General features: G+C 45.1%; 1 protein-coding gene across 1 annotated transcript in view; it reads right to left on the reverse strand.

Annotated features, from left to right (window-relative positions):
* Gid4 (GID complex subunit 4 homolog) overlaps nt 1-20,374 on the reverse strand; it is a 27,007-nt gene extending 6,633 nt beyond the window's left edge. Inside the window, 7 exon segments of the mRNA XM_008821970.3 lie at nt 1,123-1,253; nt 3,595-3,696; nt 7,846-7,953; nt 13,356-13,415; nt 19,856-20,080; nt 20,083-20,120; nt 20,123-20,374. Of these exon segments, the coding sequence (XP_008820192.2) occupies nt 1,123-1,253; nt 3,595-3,696; nt 7,846-7,953; nt 13,356-13,415; nt 19,856-20,080; nt 20,083-20,120; nt 20,123-20,282 (824 nt within the window). The 5' untranslated portion in view covers nt 20,283-20,374.
* Between the last annotated feature and the right edge of the window lie 15 nt (nt 20,375-20,389).

Consider the following 20,389-nt stretch of genomic DNA (forward strand, 5'->3'; position numbering starts at 1 on the left):
AAATGCCCTAAGTTTTAGGCCAGCTTGGGGTACAGAGTGAAGGATGTCTCAAAAATGGAAAAAATAAAAGTTCTGACATGTGCTGCAATATGGATTCTTCAGAGCATTATGCCTGGTGAGATGCCAGACACAAAGGTCAGATGTTATAGATTATGAAAAGTTTTAAAAACTGAGCTGAATTACTGTCCAACCCAGTAAATCCACCAACAAAGAATTTGAATCAAACAAGGCTAAGTTCACTTATAAGTTAAAAGATTATAAAATTTGAAAGGAAACAATTGTCAGAGAAGAAACCAACTCTTTCTGATCTGGCTCACCTTCAAGGTATAGCAAGGTGCTGAGGCAGACAGCAAAGAGGAAGGCGGGTCCCCCAAAAGTAGCAAAAGACAGCACTTGAGGTGGCCTTCTGTTGATGGTCTTGGAGGAACATAAGGCAGGGAGCCAACTCACATGGCCCCTAGCTCATCAGATCAAGAGGAAATGCACGAAAGCAAAAGTCATGCTGTCCACAAGGGATTAGGTTACATTATAGTGACTGCTAAATTTGCAAGGAATAAGTACAAAACTACGAAGGTTGAGGTAAAATTGCTGAAAATGTAGGATTGCTTGAAAGCACCTACTGGGTGTGGATCAGTGGTAGAGCACTTGCCCACCAGGTACAAGGCCTTGGGTTCCACCCATAGTACCGTAACATACACGCGAGACACACACACACACACACACACGCACGCACGCGCGTGCGCGCACACCTAGAAATGAACTTTACATTTTTTATCCATTTTGTTTACTTCACTCTATGGATAAGAATGAGCCACTAGTTGGGTGTGGTGGTACACACCTTTAATCCCAGCACTTGGGAGGCAGAGGCAGGCAGATCTCTGTGAGTTCAAGGCCAGACCTAATCTATAATAGCAAGTTTCAGGTCAGCTATGGCTACAGGGAGACCTGTCTCAAAAAGACCAAAACCAAAACCAAACAAAAAGAATCAGCCCCTATTCTGAGCAAGTGAGATCATTTAAATAGGGCCTCAGCACCAACACAGAGTATGGAATTTAGACAGAGGTAGACTGATGGCTGGGGTGGGGGCAGGCTTTGCTGCAGCCCTGGTCAGGAGGTCCTTACCATTCTGAACTGCGATGGTAGTAGTAACCCTCTATGGAGGCTGCTGACTTCTGAAAGCAGATGTAATAGAAGCCAGCAAAGGAAGCACCGCTGATGTCTTTGATTGTGTGGTCTGGAACCAGGAACTGCTCCTGCACACAGATGTGGGATCAGTCAAAACCCTGCCTCTCAGTAAGGCACCAGAGGGCTCTAAGAACCACCAGAAAAAACAAAACAAAACAACAACAAAACTATGACCACATGGTCAGGCTCAAGTGCAGGGTCTCTGCTTGAGTTCAAGGTGGTATTCATGTGTCACTGAAGCATTTTTCCTACTAAAGTGTCAAACCCCTGTGGTGAGCTCATAAAGATCAGCAACTCAAGAGAAGGGACCATGGCTGGGGATCTAACAGACTAATTAATATCCATCTTCCTGCTTCTCTATCTACCTCTCAGAGACCTCTGACAGAATAACTTGGGAAGAGCACACTTTAGTTCTGGTTTCCAGGAACTGTTTGTTGGGCTCCGAATACCTCCAATCAGTCTGTGGTCATTCTGAGGCAGGAACCCCTGTGACACCTTGTCAAAGCTCAATACCTCATCAAAGCCATAAGAACAGCACTGTTAGTGCCAGACACATTATAAAGACAGGCAAATTTGCCACCTGTACTGGTGGCGAAAGGCTATGTCCTTGCTCCTGTTTTCTGGGAGATGGGGTCAGAAGCCCCAGGACCTCTGGAGGCCAACCAAAATTCCATGTGTTACCCTAAGAGAAATTCTTTAGAGATAACTCCATTACTTTAAAAAGCTTTTAATTCTTTTTTAAAAAAAAATTATTTATTTATTGGCTGGGCATGGTGGTGCTTACCTTTAATCCCAGCACTTGGGAGGCAGAGGCAGGTGGATCTTTGTGAGTTCGAGGCCAGCCTGGTCTACATAGTGAGTTCCAGGACAGCTGGGGCTACAGGGAGACACTGTCTCAAAAAGACAAAAAAATATATATATATATTTATTTTTTTATTTTATGTGTATGTGTGTATTGCCTGCATGTAGGTAAGTGTACCTGTGTCATGCAATGCCCAGTGGAGGTCAGAAGAGGCTGTCAGATCCCCTAGGACTGGAGTTACAGGCAACTGTTAGCTGCCATGTGGGTGCTGGGATTCGAACCCGGGTCTTCTGCAAGAACAACCAGTGTTCTTAACCATTGAGCTATCTCTCCAGCCCCAGTTTTCATTTATTTTTCAGGGCTGGGGATGAAATCCAAGACCTTGCACCTGGTAGGCAAGTGGTACATGCTAGGGCAAATGTTCTGCCATAAATTCTGCTCCTAACACCCTCTCCAATTATTTAATGGGACACTTCTCTGCCTTAGTCAACCCTTAGAATTATTGTTTTAAGTTTTAATTTAGGGTCGAGGTCTAGCTCAGTGACAGAGCACCTGCCTAGTATATGCAAAGCCCCAAGTTACATCCTCAGCAATGAGAGAAAAAAATTAAATTAATTTAAACATCAGGGAAAGTGCTTTAAAGGTTTAGCTGGTATGCTTTCCACTGGACAGTGTGCTGGAGAAGGTTCAGTGTGCACTGGATACTGGGCTGGAGAGGGAAGCTCAGTGTATGCTGGACAGTGGGCTGGAGAGGGAGGCTTAGCATGCACCAGAAAGCAGTCTGCAGAGGGAGGCTCAGTGTGTGCTCTCATGTGACTCTACCGAGGAAGCCATGTTCCACTTCCCAAATGATCAGCAACACAAAGTACAGACAGGGAGCAGCCACTTCAGATAACTGGTCTTTATGAAAACTGTAAAGTACCACATTCAAATAGCTTTCCTTTTCCTTACAGATCAGACACTGGGGACTGAAGGTGGGCATGTATTTCCAAAATTTCATACAAGTTTGCTCCATGGCTTTCCATGTAGTTGTAGAGAACATGCTGCCATAGCAGGGAGACACAGGACTCTTAGGGAAAGGCCAATCCACTGGGGGGGGGGGGCACCAGATAAAGCCAAGAGCCAGGGAGGGAAAACCCATGCTCCATTCCTGGTCCTTCATTTCCTGAGCTGTGGGAAGTAGAGGCCCAGGGTAGAGGATGTGGTTGGACTCTCTGATGGTATTTAAGCTCATGGAATACAGTGTAGTAAAGGCTAGGTTCAAGTAAAGCTCCTTAAGGATCGCCAGGGCATTTATCCAACCTCCATCCTGGAGATGCACAGGGATTCCTGGGTGGGAGAAGACAAGGGAGAGGATAACACAGCATCAGGGGTACCCACTGGCACGAATTCACCTGTTGCCCCCCTAAAAAGTGTAACAAGAGAAGCAGCTGAGCCATGTATGTTCTGGAGCCTCACCATGACTGCTTTTTACAAGTGTGTATACACTTGTAATTGAGTGATAAGCACTCAATATAGAGTCCCTGTGGGGAGGTATAAGAGCAAGAGCAGGTGCACTACAGGAGCTAGTGCCTGGGAGTGCAGGGAGATGGCCTGGGCAATCTTACCTTCCACCTCATGAAGACATAATCCCCATTTTTCAGTTCTTCATAATCAAAGTCATCTGAATTAAATGATTTTGCATACTGATAAAAAGCCAGAAATTTGCCCTAAAAGAAAAACAGAGTTTCAGTGATCCACATGAGGAAAGGGTGGTGTCTGAGTTCATGTGTCTTGGAAAGAGTTGCTAAGGTCATACAGTAGACACAGACCCAAACTACATCTGAGGCACTATTGGAGCATGTGTCCAGTGAGCACAGCTGGAAGAAAAGGTCAAGGGGTGGAAATAAGCACAGCTCCAGAACACCTTACCACTAGAACACAAAAGCTAAGGCAGATTCACGAGAGCTCTGTAAGGAAATATGGAGGGACAAGGAGAGTGATGCTGGAGCTGCTGGTGGTGGTGCAGACCTCAAGTCCCAGCACTTGGGAGGTGTAGGCAGGAGGATTCAGAGTTTAAAGTCATCCTTAACTACAACGTAAGTTCTAGGCCAACCTGGACCACATGAGACTCTGTCCTAAAAAACCAAAATGGACTGCAGAGATGGCTCAGTTGGTAAAGTACCTTTATGTAAGCATGAGAACCTCAGTTTGGATCCCTCACACCCACATAAAAGCCAGGCATGGTGGTATGCATCTGTGATCCTAATGCTGGGAGTTTGATAGACAGCCTAGATGTAGCTCACTGGTAAGTCAGGGGAGCCAACTGCTGAGATCCAGGCTCAGTGGAAGACTTTGTCTCATAAACTGTGCAGAAGAAGATACCTGATGCTGACCTCTGGCTTCCATACACATGGGCACATATGTGTATTCGTGTACCCTCTACCCACTCATTCTCTCTCTTACACACACAGACTAAATTCAAAAACAAAAAAGTGTCATCCAAGCCACTTAGTAAAAGCCAGGTGTGGGGACAGATATCTATAATCCCAGCACTTGGGAGGCAAGGACAGAAGTTCAAGGACTCCCTAGGCTGGGGAGAGGAGAGGGAGAGGGAGAGGGAGGGGGAGAGGGAGGGGGAGGCAGAGGGAGGGGGGAGAGGGAGGGGAGGAGGAGAGGGAGAGGGAGAGAGGGAGAGAGAATGGGTGCACATGGAAGCCAGAGTGTTCAGAGAGAGAGAGAGAGAGAGAGAGGGAACTTCCCAGTATCTACATGGATGGAACTACAGCTACTCAGGTAGAAACTGGGAAGGGGACAAATTAAAAAAGGAGACCTCAACTGGGTGTGGTGACACATCTTTAATTCCAGCACTTGGGAGTCAGAGGCAGACAGATCTCTGTGAGTTCAAGGCCTGGTCTATATAGTTGAGTTCCAGGTCATCTAGGGATACAAGGAGACCCTGACTCAAACAGATTTAAAACAACAACAACAACAACAAAAAACCCCCAAATCTAACCCAAACCAAACCAAAGAACCTATAGCTATCCTTTGGTGTCTAGGACCCTCCACAGGCATGGAAATCCTCAGACATTCAAGTCCCTCAGATAACATGGTTCAGTATCTGTAGGTGACCTGTGTACATTCTTCTAGACACTTTTAATAGACTCTAGGTTACTGGAATGCAATGTGGATGCTCTACAGACAGTTGTTATACTGTACTGTGCAGAGAAAAATGACAAAGGAAAGTAGTTTATTATGCATTCTGAGGCACAATATTTTTTACTAACATTTTCTTGTACCCTAAGCAAGAATCACATTTCTAGACCAATGAGCCACTTTTCTCAAACATTTCCAATCCACAGTCAGTTGAACACACTCACAGATACAAGGACCCACAAGAGTCAGAGGGAGATTAGTATTTGCCTAGTTTTACTCATTGTCTTTATAGATCCACCCACTGTAGCTTGTTTTCTCAAAAAAAAAAAAAATTGGGTGGGGGGGGCGCTGGGTCTGAAACTCACTATGTACACCAGGCTGGCCTTGAACTCATGGAGATCTACTGGTCTCTGCCTCCTGAGTGCTGGGATTAAAGGTCTGCACCACCATGCCTGGTCTCCAAATATTTTTAAGTAAGCACGTACTTTATAAGAAAACATTTGAGCGGGGTGTGGTAGCACACTTAAATCCCAGCACTTGGGAGGCAGAAACAGGTGGATCTCTGTGAGATAAAGGCAATCCTGGTCAACATAGTGAGTTCAGGGCTAGCTGATGCTAGAAGGGGACCCTTTCTCAAAAAAAAAAAAAAAACCAAACAAAAGCAAAAACAAAAAATCATCTAAAGTAAAGGTCAAAGTTTAAAGGTACACATGAATCAAAGTATGCCAGGCATGGTGGTGCATGCCTTTAATCCCAGCACTCAGGAGGCAGAGGCAGGTGGATCTCTGTGAGTTCAAGCTAGTCTGGTCTGCAAAGTGAGTTCCACACCAGGCAAGCTGGGGTTATAAGAAGACCCTGTCTCCAAAAGACCAAAAAAAACAAAAAGGTATACACAACATACTAAGTGCTAGATGTTGTCATGTAAATATGAGACATATGGAATCTTGATTTGATGACCATGACATCAGCTTTAAGGGTCATTCACAGGTAATTTGAGGGTGCAAGACCAGGTCTGGTTCTAGAGAAAATGGTAGCACAAGTACAGTTTGTCTCACAGTGTAAACTCAAGATAAACATAGCAAGACTTGTCTCCAATACCAAAAGCAGCTGGGCATGGTGGCCCACAACTGTTATTCCAGTATTTGGGAGACTTGAGGCAAAAGGATGGCTGAGTTTCAGGCCACTCAGAGTTATAAAAGAAGACCCTTTCTCAAAACAAACAAACAAACAAACAAACAAACAATCAAACACAAAACCAAACCAAACAACAAACCCCCAAACCAAAGTCATTGTCACCATGGGTGACTAAGCCGAAGGTTGTTGTGACAAGACAAAAACCCCCAAAGTTTTCAACCCCCATTTCCCCCAAGAAAACCCCAAACAAACAGGCTGGGCATGGTGATGCACACCTTTAATCCCAGGTCTCAGGAGGCAGAGGCAGGTGGATCTCTATGAGATCCAGGCCAGCCTGGTCTACCTAGTGAGTTCCAGGCCAGCTGGGGCTACAGGGAGATTCTGTCTCAAAAACAAAAACAAAAACAAAACAAACAGGGGCTGGACAGATGGCTCAGTGGTTAAGAGACCTGGGTTTGATTCCCAGAACCAACATGGTGGCTAACAACTGTCTATAACTCCAGTTCCAGAGAAATCCAACACCCTCTTCTGAACTCCGAGAGCATTGCATGACATGGGTGCACTTACATATATGTAGTCAATACAGCCATACACATAAAATAAAACAAAACAAAGAACAAACAAACAAAACACATTTCTGAAGACAAAAAACTTGTATAATAACCAGAGGAGAGAGCTCAGGGCAGTAGCTCTAAATTGTCTTGAAATGCTTACCACTGGGGAATGAGAATACTGCACACTAAGGACAGGGAACCTGAATTTCTCAGCACTATCTGGATTGTTTGTAGGTTAAGTCTGTCCTGAGTCTATTAGGATGAGACAAAAAGAAGCAAGGCAGTTCTGCCCTCACTGGATTTCCATGAACAGCATGTCTGCTGTGGGCCAACCCAGACATGAGAGGCAACTGCTACCTGTCTCATGGGGTTTCCCCATATAGAGATGACAGGAGTAGTTGATGATAGGAAAAGATGAGCAGACAGGTGGGCAGGACAGAGGACACTGGCCAATTCTAATAGCTGTACTGAGCTGTGCATGGAACTTGGGGATTGTGTTACTTAAGAGGAGGATCAGGGATGGAGAAATAGCTCAGAGGTTTAGAGCACTGGCTGTTCTTGGAGAGGATCTAAGATTAGTTCCTAGCACCTACATGGTGGCTCATAACTGTTTATAACTCAAACTCCATATATACATACAGGCAAGACACTCATAAAAAAACTAATAATAAAAAAAAGGTTAGGGGCTGGAGAGATGGATCAATGGCTAAGAGCACTAACTGCTCTTGCTCAGTTCCCAGCACCTACATGGCAGCTAACAACTGTCTGTAACTCCAGTTCCAGGGGATCTAATGCCCTTTTCTTAGCACTGCACGATACAGGTGCACTTAACATTCAGGCAATAAAATAGTAGTAATAATAATAAAAAAAGGAGGATCAGCAGAATCTGAACTCTCTTCAGGATAGTGGGGCAACTGTGGCTTGCGTGTGGGAATAGGCCCCAACTAACTCTCAGTGAGGGGGAAGGCCTCTGGTTGCAGGTCTGCAGTCTCCAGTTGACCTCTGCTGCCCAGGGCAGAGCATAGCCTTACTCACCCAATGTTTCCGATCAACATCTTCATCTGCATCCCACTTGCGAGTTAAGAAAGGGTGTTTTTTGCTGATTATTTCCCCTTCAAAGAAGGTCGTAAGGGTCGGATACTCCTATAGCAAAAGGCAAATTATCCAAGCAAGACATTAAATGAACATTTCTGGTTTTGTTTGCAGTATGCTGGAGATCTAAATTCAGGGTTCTGCACATGCTGAGTGATTGCTCTTCCACTGAGCTATATACTCAGACCCTGAATGAACATTTTACCATTGTCTTGGTAGAACCCAGGGCCTCATGCCTGCCAAAAATGTGCTCTCCTACTGAGCCCCCTGCCCCTCCTATTTTCATCTTATGGAAAGAATCAATCTTGCTATAACTTCTTCCTAATGCTCTGACAAGATCAACTATATGGCTAGATCCTGCTGATTTGCCAACAGACTGTGAAATGAACCTGAATTTAGCTGCCCAAATAGTGGAGGGGCTCTAAGACTTTGAGGACTTTGTCAGGGCAGAGAGCTCTTCTTTGACTTCAACTTGCCAAGTTCTGGTTTCTTGGAAAAGGATTTCTGTGTTTTCTACCACAGACTTGGACTCTTCTACAGACAAAGCAGAGCACAACTTAGCAGACTCTACTTTCTAGAGCGCATATCCAAAGAGGCTCCAAAACTGGTGTCCAGAGCTGAGTCTCCCTTGACCCCAGACAAGCAGCCCTCCCCTCACTCTCAAGTTCTCTTGTCCTTTGCCTCCTTTACCCCTATTCTTGAAGTTTCCAGGGTTGGAAACATCTTTGGAAGATATACCTAAGATATGATGGAAAAAACATTTAATTCTGTCATATGAATTAAGGATAATTTATATAAGAAAAATATGTAAATCATGTCTGTAATATAAAATACAACCATTTTACAAAGACACGATTTAAAAAATGAGCTGTAATAGTTGTTTAGAAAGAAAATAATGGAATAAAAATTTAACACAGTAAAACATCTACCATTTTTCTGTGTTTCTCAAAACCACCAATAAGGGGGCTGGAGAGATGACTCAGCAGTTAAGAGCACTGGCCACTCTTCCAGAGGACCTGAGTTTGATTCCCAGCACCTACATGGCAGCAAACAAGTGCCCATAACTCTAGTTCCAGGAGATCTGGCACCTTCTTTTGGCCTCCTTGGGCACTGCACAACACAAGTACACCTACTCATACGCATAAAATAAAAATAAAAAAATTAAACAACAACAACAACAAAACAAAACAAAACAAAAAAGAAAACTTCAACAATCAACCAATCAACCCCTTACCCTCACTGGTCAAGACCCTGGGCTTTCTCAGGGGTTAGTTTGTGAATAATTGGCTAGGAAATGGTAGATTACTCCTTGCTGGTCCAAGGACTATAGCGGGCCCACCTTTGCACTGCATACTTCTTATTCTGAATGTACATTTATTTAAAATGACCTATTCTGGTAACTTTGCCACTTCTTTTACTCAGGACCCTCCTGAAAGACACTGCACAGCCCTCTGGCTCAGGGGCACTAGGAAACATTTCATAGCAAGGCCAAGATCACTAAGGAAGCCTGTTCTGTGATTCCACTTCTGAAGTGTGCTTTTTAAATTATATTTTGCAGTGCTGAGTGGAATCCAGGGTCTTATGCACAATAGGCAAGTTTTCTACCACTGAGTTACACCTTAGAACTTGTTCATTTTTCACGAATGTGCTATGTGTGTGCATGAGTATGGAGGTCAGAGTGTCTTCCTCTACTGTTCTTCACCTCATCTTTTGAGACAGGTCTCTTAATGAATCTGGTACTCAACAATTGGCTGGACTGGCTGGCCAGCAAACTCTGGGAATACTCCTTCTCCATCCCTGCTATATAGGGTTACAGACATGTATGGTACACCTGGCTTTTTTATGTAGGTGTTGGGAATCTAAATTTAGGTCCTCAGGCTTAGTAGCATGCACTTTACCAATGGTGCCATTTACCTAGTCTTCCTCCCTCCATTTTCTTTTTTTAAAAAAACTATTTATTATTATTTATTTTGGTCTTTTTGAGACAGGGTCTTCCTGTAGCCCCAGCTGTCCTGGAACTATGAAGGCCAGGCTGGCCTCAAACTCACAGAGATCCACCTGCCTCTGCCTCCCACATACTGGGATTAAAGGCATGTGCCACCATGGCTGGCTTATTATTTTTATTTTATGTGTATGAGTGTACTGCTGCATATATGTAAGTGTGCTTGTGGAGGTCAGAAGAGAGCCTCGGATTACCCTGGAACTGGAGTTACAGAACTTCAACCTCCTACACTAACAGTATTGGGCTGGGGTTCTCATAGCCTTGTACATGTACAGACTGAAGAAATGGGGTGGGGGGCTTTCCTAGTAGAAATCTCTAAAAAAATTATTTACTTGTTTATTTAATTGGTCTTTTTGAGACAGGGTCTCTCTGTAGCCCAAAGTGGCCTGGAACTTGCTATGTAGACCAGGTTGACCTTGAACTCAGAGATCCTCCTGCCTCTGCCTTCCAAGTCCTGGGATTAAAGGAGTGCACCACCATGCCTGGCAAAAATTTATTTTTAAATTTTATGTGTGTGTCTTCAGGAAGGCCAGTAATAAGTGAGTAAATCCACATTAGGTTTTTTTTTTGTCTTTTTGAGACAGGGTCTTCCTGTAGCCCCAGCTGGCTTCAAACTCAGAGACCCCCTGTCTCTGCCTCCCGAGTGCCGGGATTAAAGGCATGTACCACTATGCCCAGTTCACATTTGATATTTTAAAACTTATGGGAAAGCATATAAAAACAATTAATACAGGCAAAAAAAACCAACAAAACTTAACAATCCATTACAGTTTTCTGTATTTGGCTAAATATAGCTACCACACATTATATTTATGAACCTATAAGTTAAACAGTTGCACAACTCTGTCACTATACTAAAAACCTATAATGAATTACACATTTTAGCCAGGTATAATGGTGCATGCCTGTGATCCCAGTGCTTAGGAATCTAAGGCAGAAGGGCTGTGAGTTTGAGGCCAATCCGGGTTACAACAGTGAGTTCTAGACAAGCTAGGGCTATAGTAATGTTTTGTTTCAAACACCAAAGAACTGCAGTTTAAATAGATGAGCTACCTGGTATGTTAAGTATGTATGTATAAAGCTATAAAAAGTTACTAAAGAAAAATTCTATGCATCCTGTGTCCTGGGCAGGCTGTGGGAATCTCGGGCAATGTACCTACTGCCTTTCACTAAGTGCTCTACAGACATATGGCACAGCCCAGTGCTGCACGTGCGCAGACCAGCAGGGGAGGCATGGGTCCCCCAAGGCCTCTTTAGCTATGGATCACAGATGATCCCTGTGGGCTAGCCCTATTCAAGGGCCATGCCAGCACCTTTCCCCAGGAAGAACTTTCCTAGGTAGGGCAATTTGCTTTTGAAGGAGCTCTAACTATTAGCACTTCTGGATACTGTTTCCAGATTTCTAGAGCTACTTACCATTTCAAATCTGTTTCTTACAACCCAAGAGACTGCCTTTGGAGTCACTGCTAATGTTCCAAAGTATCACATATTTTGTTAGTCTCCTTAAAAGGTTATGTTCTGTATTCCATGAACAAATGTACTGGCTGCCTTGAGTTGAGTATACTATATTTTGCTACTTGTTTTCTCCTAGGACAAATCCAAAAGTTAGAATCTCTCTCTTTTTATTTTTTTGGTCTTTTTGAGACAGGGTCTCCCTATAGCCCCAGCTGACCTGGAACTCGCTATGTAGACCAGGCTGGCCTTGAACTCACAGAGATCTGCCTGCCTCTGCCTCCCAAGTGCTGGGATTAAAGGCATGCACCACCATGCCCAGCTAGAATCTCTTTTTTGTCATCACTTTCTATCCTTCTCTGATTGGATAAGTTTCAGAGATGGGGAAGATACCTTCTGTCTCAGGAATACACATCCCAGGGAATGGAATACTCACTCCTGCAGGAGAAGGCTAAAGCCACATAGAGCAAGGGGTAGTGCTCCACATTTGGGCCACATTGCCATTTAGCATGCACCACACTAGGACAAGTCATCTGAGGAGCATAGCAGGGATTTTTAATTCTCACTTTATACATGCCAAAGCTGAAAGGAAGAGACCTGAGAAATTAAAGGCCACAGATTCAGAAAGGGGCTGAGTGAGGCTATAGCAGACTCTATCTAGCCAGCCCAGTCTTGCTGGCTGATCAAGACTACATGAAACAATAAAAGGCCACAGGATGCTGCAGTAGGGTTATGCCCAACCACCCATCAAAGGGGAGTTCGTGACTAGTAGGTATCCTTCTTCCTCTTCTAAACAAGAAGAAGGAAAAAAAAAAAAAAAAAAAAAAAAAAAGATGCTTGTCTTTGCCTTCTAAATCCCAGGAGTCCCAAGGGTTAGAAAGTTGGGCCAGAAGACAGAAACTGCTCTATTTTTACTCAGCAGGCTAAAAGCTAGACTTTCACTTTTCACCATTCCAATGAACCATAGGGTTTAAAAACTTCCAAAACCTCTCGTATGATTGACGACAACTATCTCAGAGATGGTTAAATTTATAATAAGGGTGGTAGTTATGTTTTCACTCTACTTTTCTTTTTCTTTTGAAAAATTAACTTATTTATGTGTATGTGCAGGTGTCTACCAAGGCCAGAAGAAGGGACCAGACCCCCTGGAGCTGGAGTTATACGTGGTTGTAAGTTGCCCAACATGGGTGCTGGGAACTGAACTCGGATCTTTTGAAAGAGCAGCAAGTGCTCTTAACCACTGAGCTGTCTCTCCAGTCCCTCTTTTTCTTTTTTTTTTAAAGGTGTGTATGTGTATGTAGGTAGAAATGGGTATCAGATGTCCTTTATCACTTTCCACCTATTTCTTTGAGGCAGTCTCTTCTTGAACCTACGGCTTACATTTTCTTGGTTAGGCTAGAAGTCAGCAAGTTCCAGCAACTCTCTTGTCTCTGCCCTCCTTGGAGCTGGGGTTATAGGAATGCACAGGATTCTCAGCTTGTTATATGGGTGCTTGGATATGAACTCTGATGGCAGCAAGCGTTCTTAACTGATGAGCCATCTCTTTAGTCCCTATCATTTTTCTTAAAAAAGGGAGTAATACTGCCAGGCATGATGGTACATAGCTGTAATCTTAGTACTCCAGAGGCTGAGACAGAAGTAACTCAAGTTTGAGGCTAACCTGGGCTAACCTGTCTAAAAAAAAAAAAAACCCAATCATCACAAAAAAACCCAACCTCCCAAAAATCCAACACCCCAAAAAACTAATCATATTGTAAGGAGCTGAGGGTGTAGCTCAGTGGTAAAGTACATGCTTGCATTTATGAAGTCCTAGGTTCCATTCCCAGGACCAAAGCGGAAAAAAAAATTGTGACTATATACTTCCTAACAGAACAACAAAAACTGTCAGGAGTTATGCTCCCCACCTGGTGACAGAGCTTTGAGAGATCTTAGATAGACATGGGACTATGCTGCTGAGTAAGCCACTCACTTTCAGCCAGCTCCAGCAATGAGCACTCACCTCCGTAAGGCCTTTAATCTTCAGGTACCCACAAAGGTAAGAATTCCCTGTGTCCACATGCTGCAAAGAAAGGACACTGCATTACAAATGAACCCACTGGAAACACACTGGGGATGTTTCAGAAATCCTGAGGCCAGGTAGGGAGGCCTAGAGGCAGTATGCACCTGGCACAGCCCAAGCCTCGGACAGCGTTTTGTACCTTCCCAAGTCTTCCCCACACTTGCCTTTTTTTTTGGGGGGGGGCATCTTTTTGAGACAAGGTCTCCCTGTAGCCACAGCTGGCCTGGAACTTGCTATGGAGACCAGGCTGGATTGGATCCCAGAGATCCACCTGCCTCTGCCTCCCCAAGTGCTGGGATTAAAGGCATGCACCACCACATCAGGCATACATGCCTGTTTTGATGATGAAAATTATCCTGGGACCCTTTCACTCCCTCCAGCAATATATTCTGAATGACATGCCTTCTGGAACAGTCAGGCCTGGTCACTCATTTTCTGCTCATCTCTTACATCTGCAGACTTTGTGCATTGCTAGGCACAAAGACCCTCTCTACCTGCATACACGGAGTCATCCCTAACCCTAAATGTCTTTCTAGATCATTTCCATTTCCCTGCTGCTCAGTCACTGGCTTGAGAGAGCTATTCCTGCCTTGTTATTGACACTAAACACCATCCTGCATTATTTCCTTATGAAATGAGCAGAATATTCAAGAACAGTACCTTATGTAGACTTACATGGCATAAATTTAAATTATGAACCAAAACTCTGACATACTGTGAATGGTAGTTTGGTTTATTTAATATACAGACTTGGGTTTCTTACTGAAGAGCCAGGAGACTAAGATAAACAGGAATAACATGCACAAGAGACTCTCATGTTCAGCAGTCACTAATCAGAGGTTGCTGAGACACTGCCAGATGCCTATTCAACAACCAACTTCCTCTTTTCCACGCTGGCAGAACCAGTGATGGGTTATCACTGGTAGATGTGAAAGAAGTATGGGCCCCCATTTCCTATCAGTCATTGGTTTAGGAATGAGTTACCTAGATCTGGCCAATCAGATGTGTAAGTCTCCTGAGTGTCTGGGGAGGACCAGTGGCTTTTGAAGAGGCACATGAGGGAAAAAGTGCCTCTTTGCCTTCTCCTCCTAGTGGGAATATGTGCCTACAGTATTCAGTTCTAGGAAAGTCACCAAAAGACCAAACTCCAGGAATGTCAAATAGGTCACTGATCTGTCGGGGGGGGGGGCTGTTGTTGTTGGAGACAGGGCCTCATGCAGCCCAGCCTGGCCTCAAACTCACTATCCAATGGAGGAAGACCTTGAAATTCTGATCCTCTTAAGTACTGGGATTACAGATATGCACTGCCATGCATGATTTATGTGGAGAGCAAACTCAGGACTTTGTGCATGCTAGGCAAGCATTCATCAACCGAGCTATATCCCCAGCCCTGTGTGTGCTATTTTGAAATGGAAAAAAAAAAAAGCTATCTGGAGTAGGAATTACACTAACTCATAAATCTCACCAAAACCCGTACAGAATTGTCCTGAGCAGGCAGTTTCAGACTTAAAGTGAATTTAATTATGACAAACCCTGAAACTGCCTAACAACCTCTGAATCAAAGCAAAGTAGTATAGTGGTAGCTAGAACATATGGAGATTTTCATGTGAAATGAGGTCTCATTTGAAGAAGGTAGAAATGGTACCTACCAGAATTTTGGAATTTAACTACTTCCATCTCTAACACAAATCAAGTTCTCAGTCAGTCCTTAACTGTAATGAACCTAGTCAGCTAGAGGATGTCACCACCAAAGCAAAGCAGAAGCCAAAGGGCTTTCACAGCTTGGTTCTGGTGTCAAAGGTATTCCATGTAAAAACTGCAAAGTATTTCAGTATCTTCACCTGCTGATCTTGGCACTGGAAATACGTAAAACAGCTGGTCCATACTCACATGGCTCAGCAGAAAGTTTTTATTAAAGAACACTCTGAGCCTGAGGCCTTAAATTTCACTTATGTGATTCTTAGAGAACTCAATACAGTTTGGGGTTCCAGAACTAAATGGTATCTATGAGGTGGAAGAAATACTTGCTAATAAGATTAAAAATTGAACTGTAAATTGGTTGACGTTTGTATGCTCAAGAATCAGAATCCTTCTGTTTGGCCTCCATTCAACCACGTGTCTCTTCCATTCTGCCCAATCAATCTCAATGATGGGTGAACTCAAATCATAGGCCCCAGCCCCATCTCTCAGCAAATAAGGGGCCAGTACCTCGATGAGAAAGACAAGGCAAATGTTTAGCAAGGTGGCCTCCTGGCAGAGTTGTGTCCAACAGTTGCCCTTTTTAATACTTTTTTCACAGGGACCTGGGTTTCACGTTACTGGGGGTGACTGGGATGGCAGGGGGGAAAGAATAGCAGTAAGAGTAGGGGGAAGACCCAGTCAAAGAACTCTGCAAAGGTCTGAGGAACTGCTATACCACAATCTTAAAACAGTTCTAGGAGCTGAGAAGATGGCTCAGTTGGTAAACTGTTTGCCCTGCAAGCATGACACCTGAATTTGGATCCCTACACACACATGAAAACCAGGCGCAGTGGTGTACAATCTATAACTCCAGTACTGGGGAAATCACTGGAGTTCACTGGCTCTTTGGCCTAGTCAGCAAGCTCAGATTCAGTGAGAGACCCTGTCTTAAAAAATACAGTGGAGGGGCTGGAGAGATGGCTCAGTGGTTAAGAACACTAACTGTTCTTGCAGAAGACCCAGGTTGGAATCCCAGCACCCACATGGAAGCTAACAACTGTCCATAACTCCAGTTCCAGGGGATGTGACAACCTCTTCTGTCTTCTGAGGGCATTGCACGATACAGGTGCACTTGCCTACATGCAGGCAATACACGCATACACATAAAATAAAAATAATAAATATTTTAAAAATAAGGTGGAAAACAATAGAGGAGGAAACCTGACCTCTATATGCACAAGGGCGCGCGCGCGCGTGCACACACACACACACACACATATACGTGCATTCAAAGGCACGTGTACATACCCACACAAACATACACCACACACATATATACAAAATGTTCCAAAAGTACATGAAAAGATATATATTATTTGAGAAATTTACAGTTTCAATGAACTCCCATATGCTGCTGGTGGAAATGTAAAAAGGTGCAAACACTTTAAAAATTACTGGTAGTTAGCTGGGTGGTGGTATACACCTTTAATCCCAGCACTCGGGAGACAGAGACAGGTGGATCTCTGTGAATTCAAGGCCAGCCTAGTCTACACAGGGGATTCTAGGCCAGCTGGGGCTACAGGGAGACCCCTGTCTCAAAAAGACCAAAAAAAAAAAAAGTCACTGGTTAAGTTTACTAAAATATTAAACACAAAGATACGATATGCCCCAGCAATTCTACTCCTAGGTATCTATCTACTCAAATGAAATAAAAACATACTTGCACATAAAAACTTTACACAACTTGGGTATAGTGATACAGTACCAGTACTTGGGAAGACTTAAGTAGGAGGAGTACTTGAGACAGGGGTTCAAAGCTAGCCTAGGCAATATACGGGGACCCACATCTCAAAAATTAACAAAAAACTTGTATATGAATGTTTTAACAGCATTATTGATAATAGCCCCAGAGAATAATCTAAAATGTCCATTAACCGGTTAATGACTAAATAATATCTATACAACATACAGTGTTTACAATGGGCAACAATAGAAAGTAGTGAAGTACTGACAATGTTGATGTGGATGAGCTCTAAAAATATGCTGTTAAAGAAGCCAATCTCAAAAGGAAAAATACTATTTACCAAACATGTCTATTACTGAACATGTCCAGAATGAGCAAAAGCTGAATCTGGGTTTTGGTTTGTTTTTAAGAAAGGGGCTCATTCTGTAGCCCAGGGTGGCAATCCTCTTGCCTCAGCTTCCTGAGTTTTGTGATTATAGGCATGTACCACTATACCAAGCCTCAGAATATGTAAATTTGAAGAAAAAATTGGGCTAGGATTAGTATGTGTTGGGGGAGGTGATGGCTAAGGGCTATGAGGGTTTCTTTTGGGGGTAATAAAAATGTTCTAAAATTAGATGACAGTTATACAACTTTGTGAACATTCTAAAAACTAAGTGTGCCCTTTGAATAGATAAACTGTATGGTATGTGGGTTATATCTCAACAAAAGTTCTTAAAAAGAAAAACAAGCAGGTGTACTTTTTATTTTTAGCATTGATCTGACTTCAGAGTACATGCCTGTGTCCACCATATTATTCTGCCTCCTAAAAGTATTTTCAGCTAAACTAAATGAGAAAAACAAGCAGAAAGCAGCTGAATTATGAACAACAGATATTTTCTCAAAAGGCTGTGCCTAAGAAACTAGTGTTAGCTGAAAGAGCGGGTGATAGGGAAATTCCCATGCCTCCACTTGGTCATAATGATGAACAAGCAGCTCACCAGTCCAAATGTGGGGCAGCATTCCATGGCATGACCAACCACAAGCCAACCTACTCCAGGGCTTGGGCCACCTGACCCCTATCAGCCATGCCCCAACTCAATTACTACTTCCACTGGCTCAAGGACACTGGCACCTGACAAGAGTGGGAACACCACACTAATGAGAGAAAGGAGCAGGTGCTGTAGGAACCAAAGCAGACTTCCCTTGGACACCTAGTTACCCGTGCCAGCTGTTCCCTACTACACTGGAAACCATCAGGCACAGATCAAGGACCATTCTAAACACGATCTACACTGGGATCTTATTTCCAGAATTTTATGACTGATTTTTTTTTTTAGAAGCCTAACTTTCATACTAGATTCTTACATTTTAAGGAAAAAAAATCTCCAGATAAGGCAGTTATGAGGACTGAAATATCTCGGCCATAGGAACTTTCTGATGAACAATAAGTATCACAGTCCATGATAGAACTTTACAAAACAGATATACAATTAACAAGGCAATGGTTTTCCCCAATCAAAAATCAAAAACCAGAGAAAACTTACTCCGTTAAAACAGTAAGAAAAGGGCTGATGAGTGTGCTACAAGTTAGAAGAGACGCCCTCACTGTCTTTGGGGAGGGAAAGTACATTCTCAGAAGAATCCAAGACAGGAAACTAGAAGGGCAAAGGGTGGTAGGGCAGGCACATTGTACATTCTGCTTTCTCACAGAAACCCTGGGGCAGCATATAGCTCTGAACCCTCTGGAAGGGCTTTCAAGGGGCAGGATTTGGGGAATAGCCTAGGAGGTGGCATTAGGGGAAAATGCATACAAGAAAGGGAAAAATGGGTCCTCAGTCAGGCTAACACCTAGGAAGAACAATATAGTGGAGAATGGAGTTTAAAGGGAACCTCCAGTCTCCTTCAGCTGGGAAAAGTATCACGGGAGAGAGAGATACAAAGTTAGGGAAAGGAAAGGACAGAGCAAATGAAATTAGAATTCCAAAGCTGTCCGGGGACTGGGAGCTGGCAGCCAGTACTCAGGTATCCAGGTCAATAGGGGAAGGTAAGTGGACACAAAACAAAACTGGGTGAGTTTTGTTTCCCAGTACTTGGGCATCAGCAGCTGGAAGCCCTGGGCTTGTGCAGGTAAAAATCAGCAGCACTGAAGTCAGCAACAGAAATCAACCAGATCAAGGTGTGAGGTGTTGTCTGGGGAGAGGACAGGGGAACTGCCAAGGATGGGAAGTTAACTACAGCGCAAGCTAAGGTAAGAAGCCTGAGGTAGGAGGCCTGGTGTGGGAGCAGTTGGGTATCTGGACCATAAACAGACCGAATGAGGCAGAGTATGGTACTGGAGACAAGGTCCTAACACTAGGCGGTGCAATTGGGGGTATCAGGCTGTGAGTACCTGGTCTGGTTTTCAGGGAGCCAAGGACTGAGAAAGCCTGCTGTGGCTGTCTCAGCCAATGGAGGGAGGTGGCCTCTACCACCCCCCCCCACCTCCGCCCCGAGACGGGGTGCTGATTGAATTCTCCAAAGGAGGAAATCGTTGGAGGAAGGTCCCTGGCTCTGAGATGAAGGGGCGGGGGGCAGGCTTCATTCAGTGAGAATCTGACACCGGCCGCCGCCGGGAGGGTCCCGAGTTTAGGGGAAACGAACGGAGAGTTAGTTCAGGTTCCAACAGGGACTGGTGGGAGGGCTGGCTGGTGTAGGGAGTATAGGACTTGGGAAGACCGGACCCAGGCCAAAGGACAGCTAGTCAAGGGGATGCTTCCGGATCCCAAGCCGGCGGGTCAAAGTGTGGGACAGTCTTCGGAGTCTGTTGGAGGCCGGCCGCCACAGTCTCTGGGTCTGGGGGTGGGTTGGGGCTGGGGTTTGAGAGTGTGACATCTGCCGGGCAGGTCCCGGGTAGGAGGCGCTGGGTGCAGGGGTGCAGGAGGCCCCGGCAGCGAGGGCCCGGTCCGCGGCTGCGGGCTCGAGGAGCCCAGAGCAGGCCCGGCCCGTGAGCGCCGCGAGGAGGCCCTCGGGCCGTGCCCAGCTGCCCGGCGCTCACCTGCAGCACCACCTCTACGTCGTACGAGTTCCCCTTGCTCTTCTGGTGGCCGCGGAACTTGGAGCCGCTGTAGAGCAGGCTGGTGGCCACGCCGGGCTGCTGGGTGTTGATGGGCGGCGGCGGGATGAGTGACGCCGCAGACGCAGCTGAGGCACCCGCCCGCGGGGGACACTCGGTGCGGACCGGCATCGCAGGGTCCCCCGGAGCCAGGGCTGGGGGGAGGGGGAACGAACCGCCGCCGTCGCCGCCGCGCGGGAGCCGAGGCTGCGGGGAGGGCGGGACCGGGCGCGCAGGCGCCGGGGCCGGGGGTGGGGGTGGGGGTGGAGGAGGAATCACCCGCCCGCTGCAGGCGGACCGAGCGCTCGGGTCGCCACCAGGACCCCGGGACCTGCTAGCCAGGCCTCCCTGAGCTGGGCCCACCCGCCATTTGCCCTCGCACACACGCACACAGACACACTCACACACATACACACACACACATACATACACACGCACATACACACACGCACGCACACACACAAACACACACACACA

This window comes from Nannospalax galili, unplaced genomic scaffold (genome assembly GCF_000622305.1).
Source record: "Nannospalax galili isolate Female #2095 unplaced genomic scaffold, S.galili_v1.0 scaffold1448, whole genome shotgun sequence".
Classification (NCBI taxonomy): Eukaryota; Metazoa; Chordata; class Mammalia; order Rodentia; family Spalacidae; genus Nannospalax; species Nannospalax galili.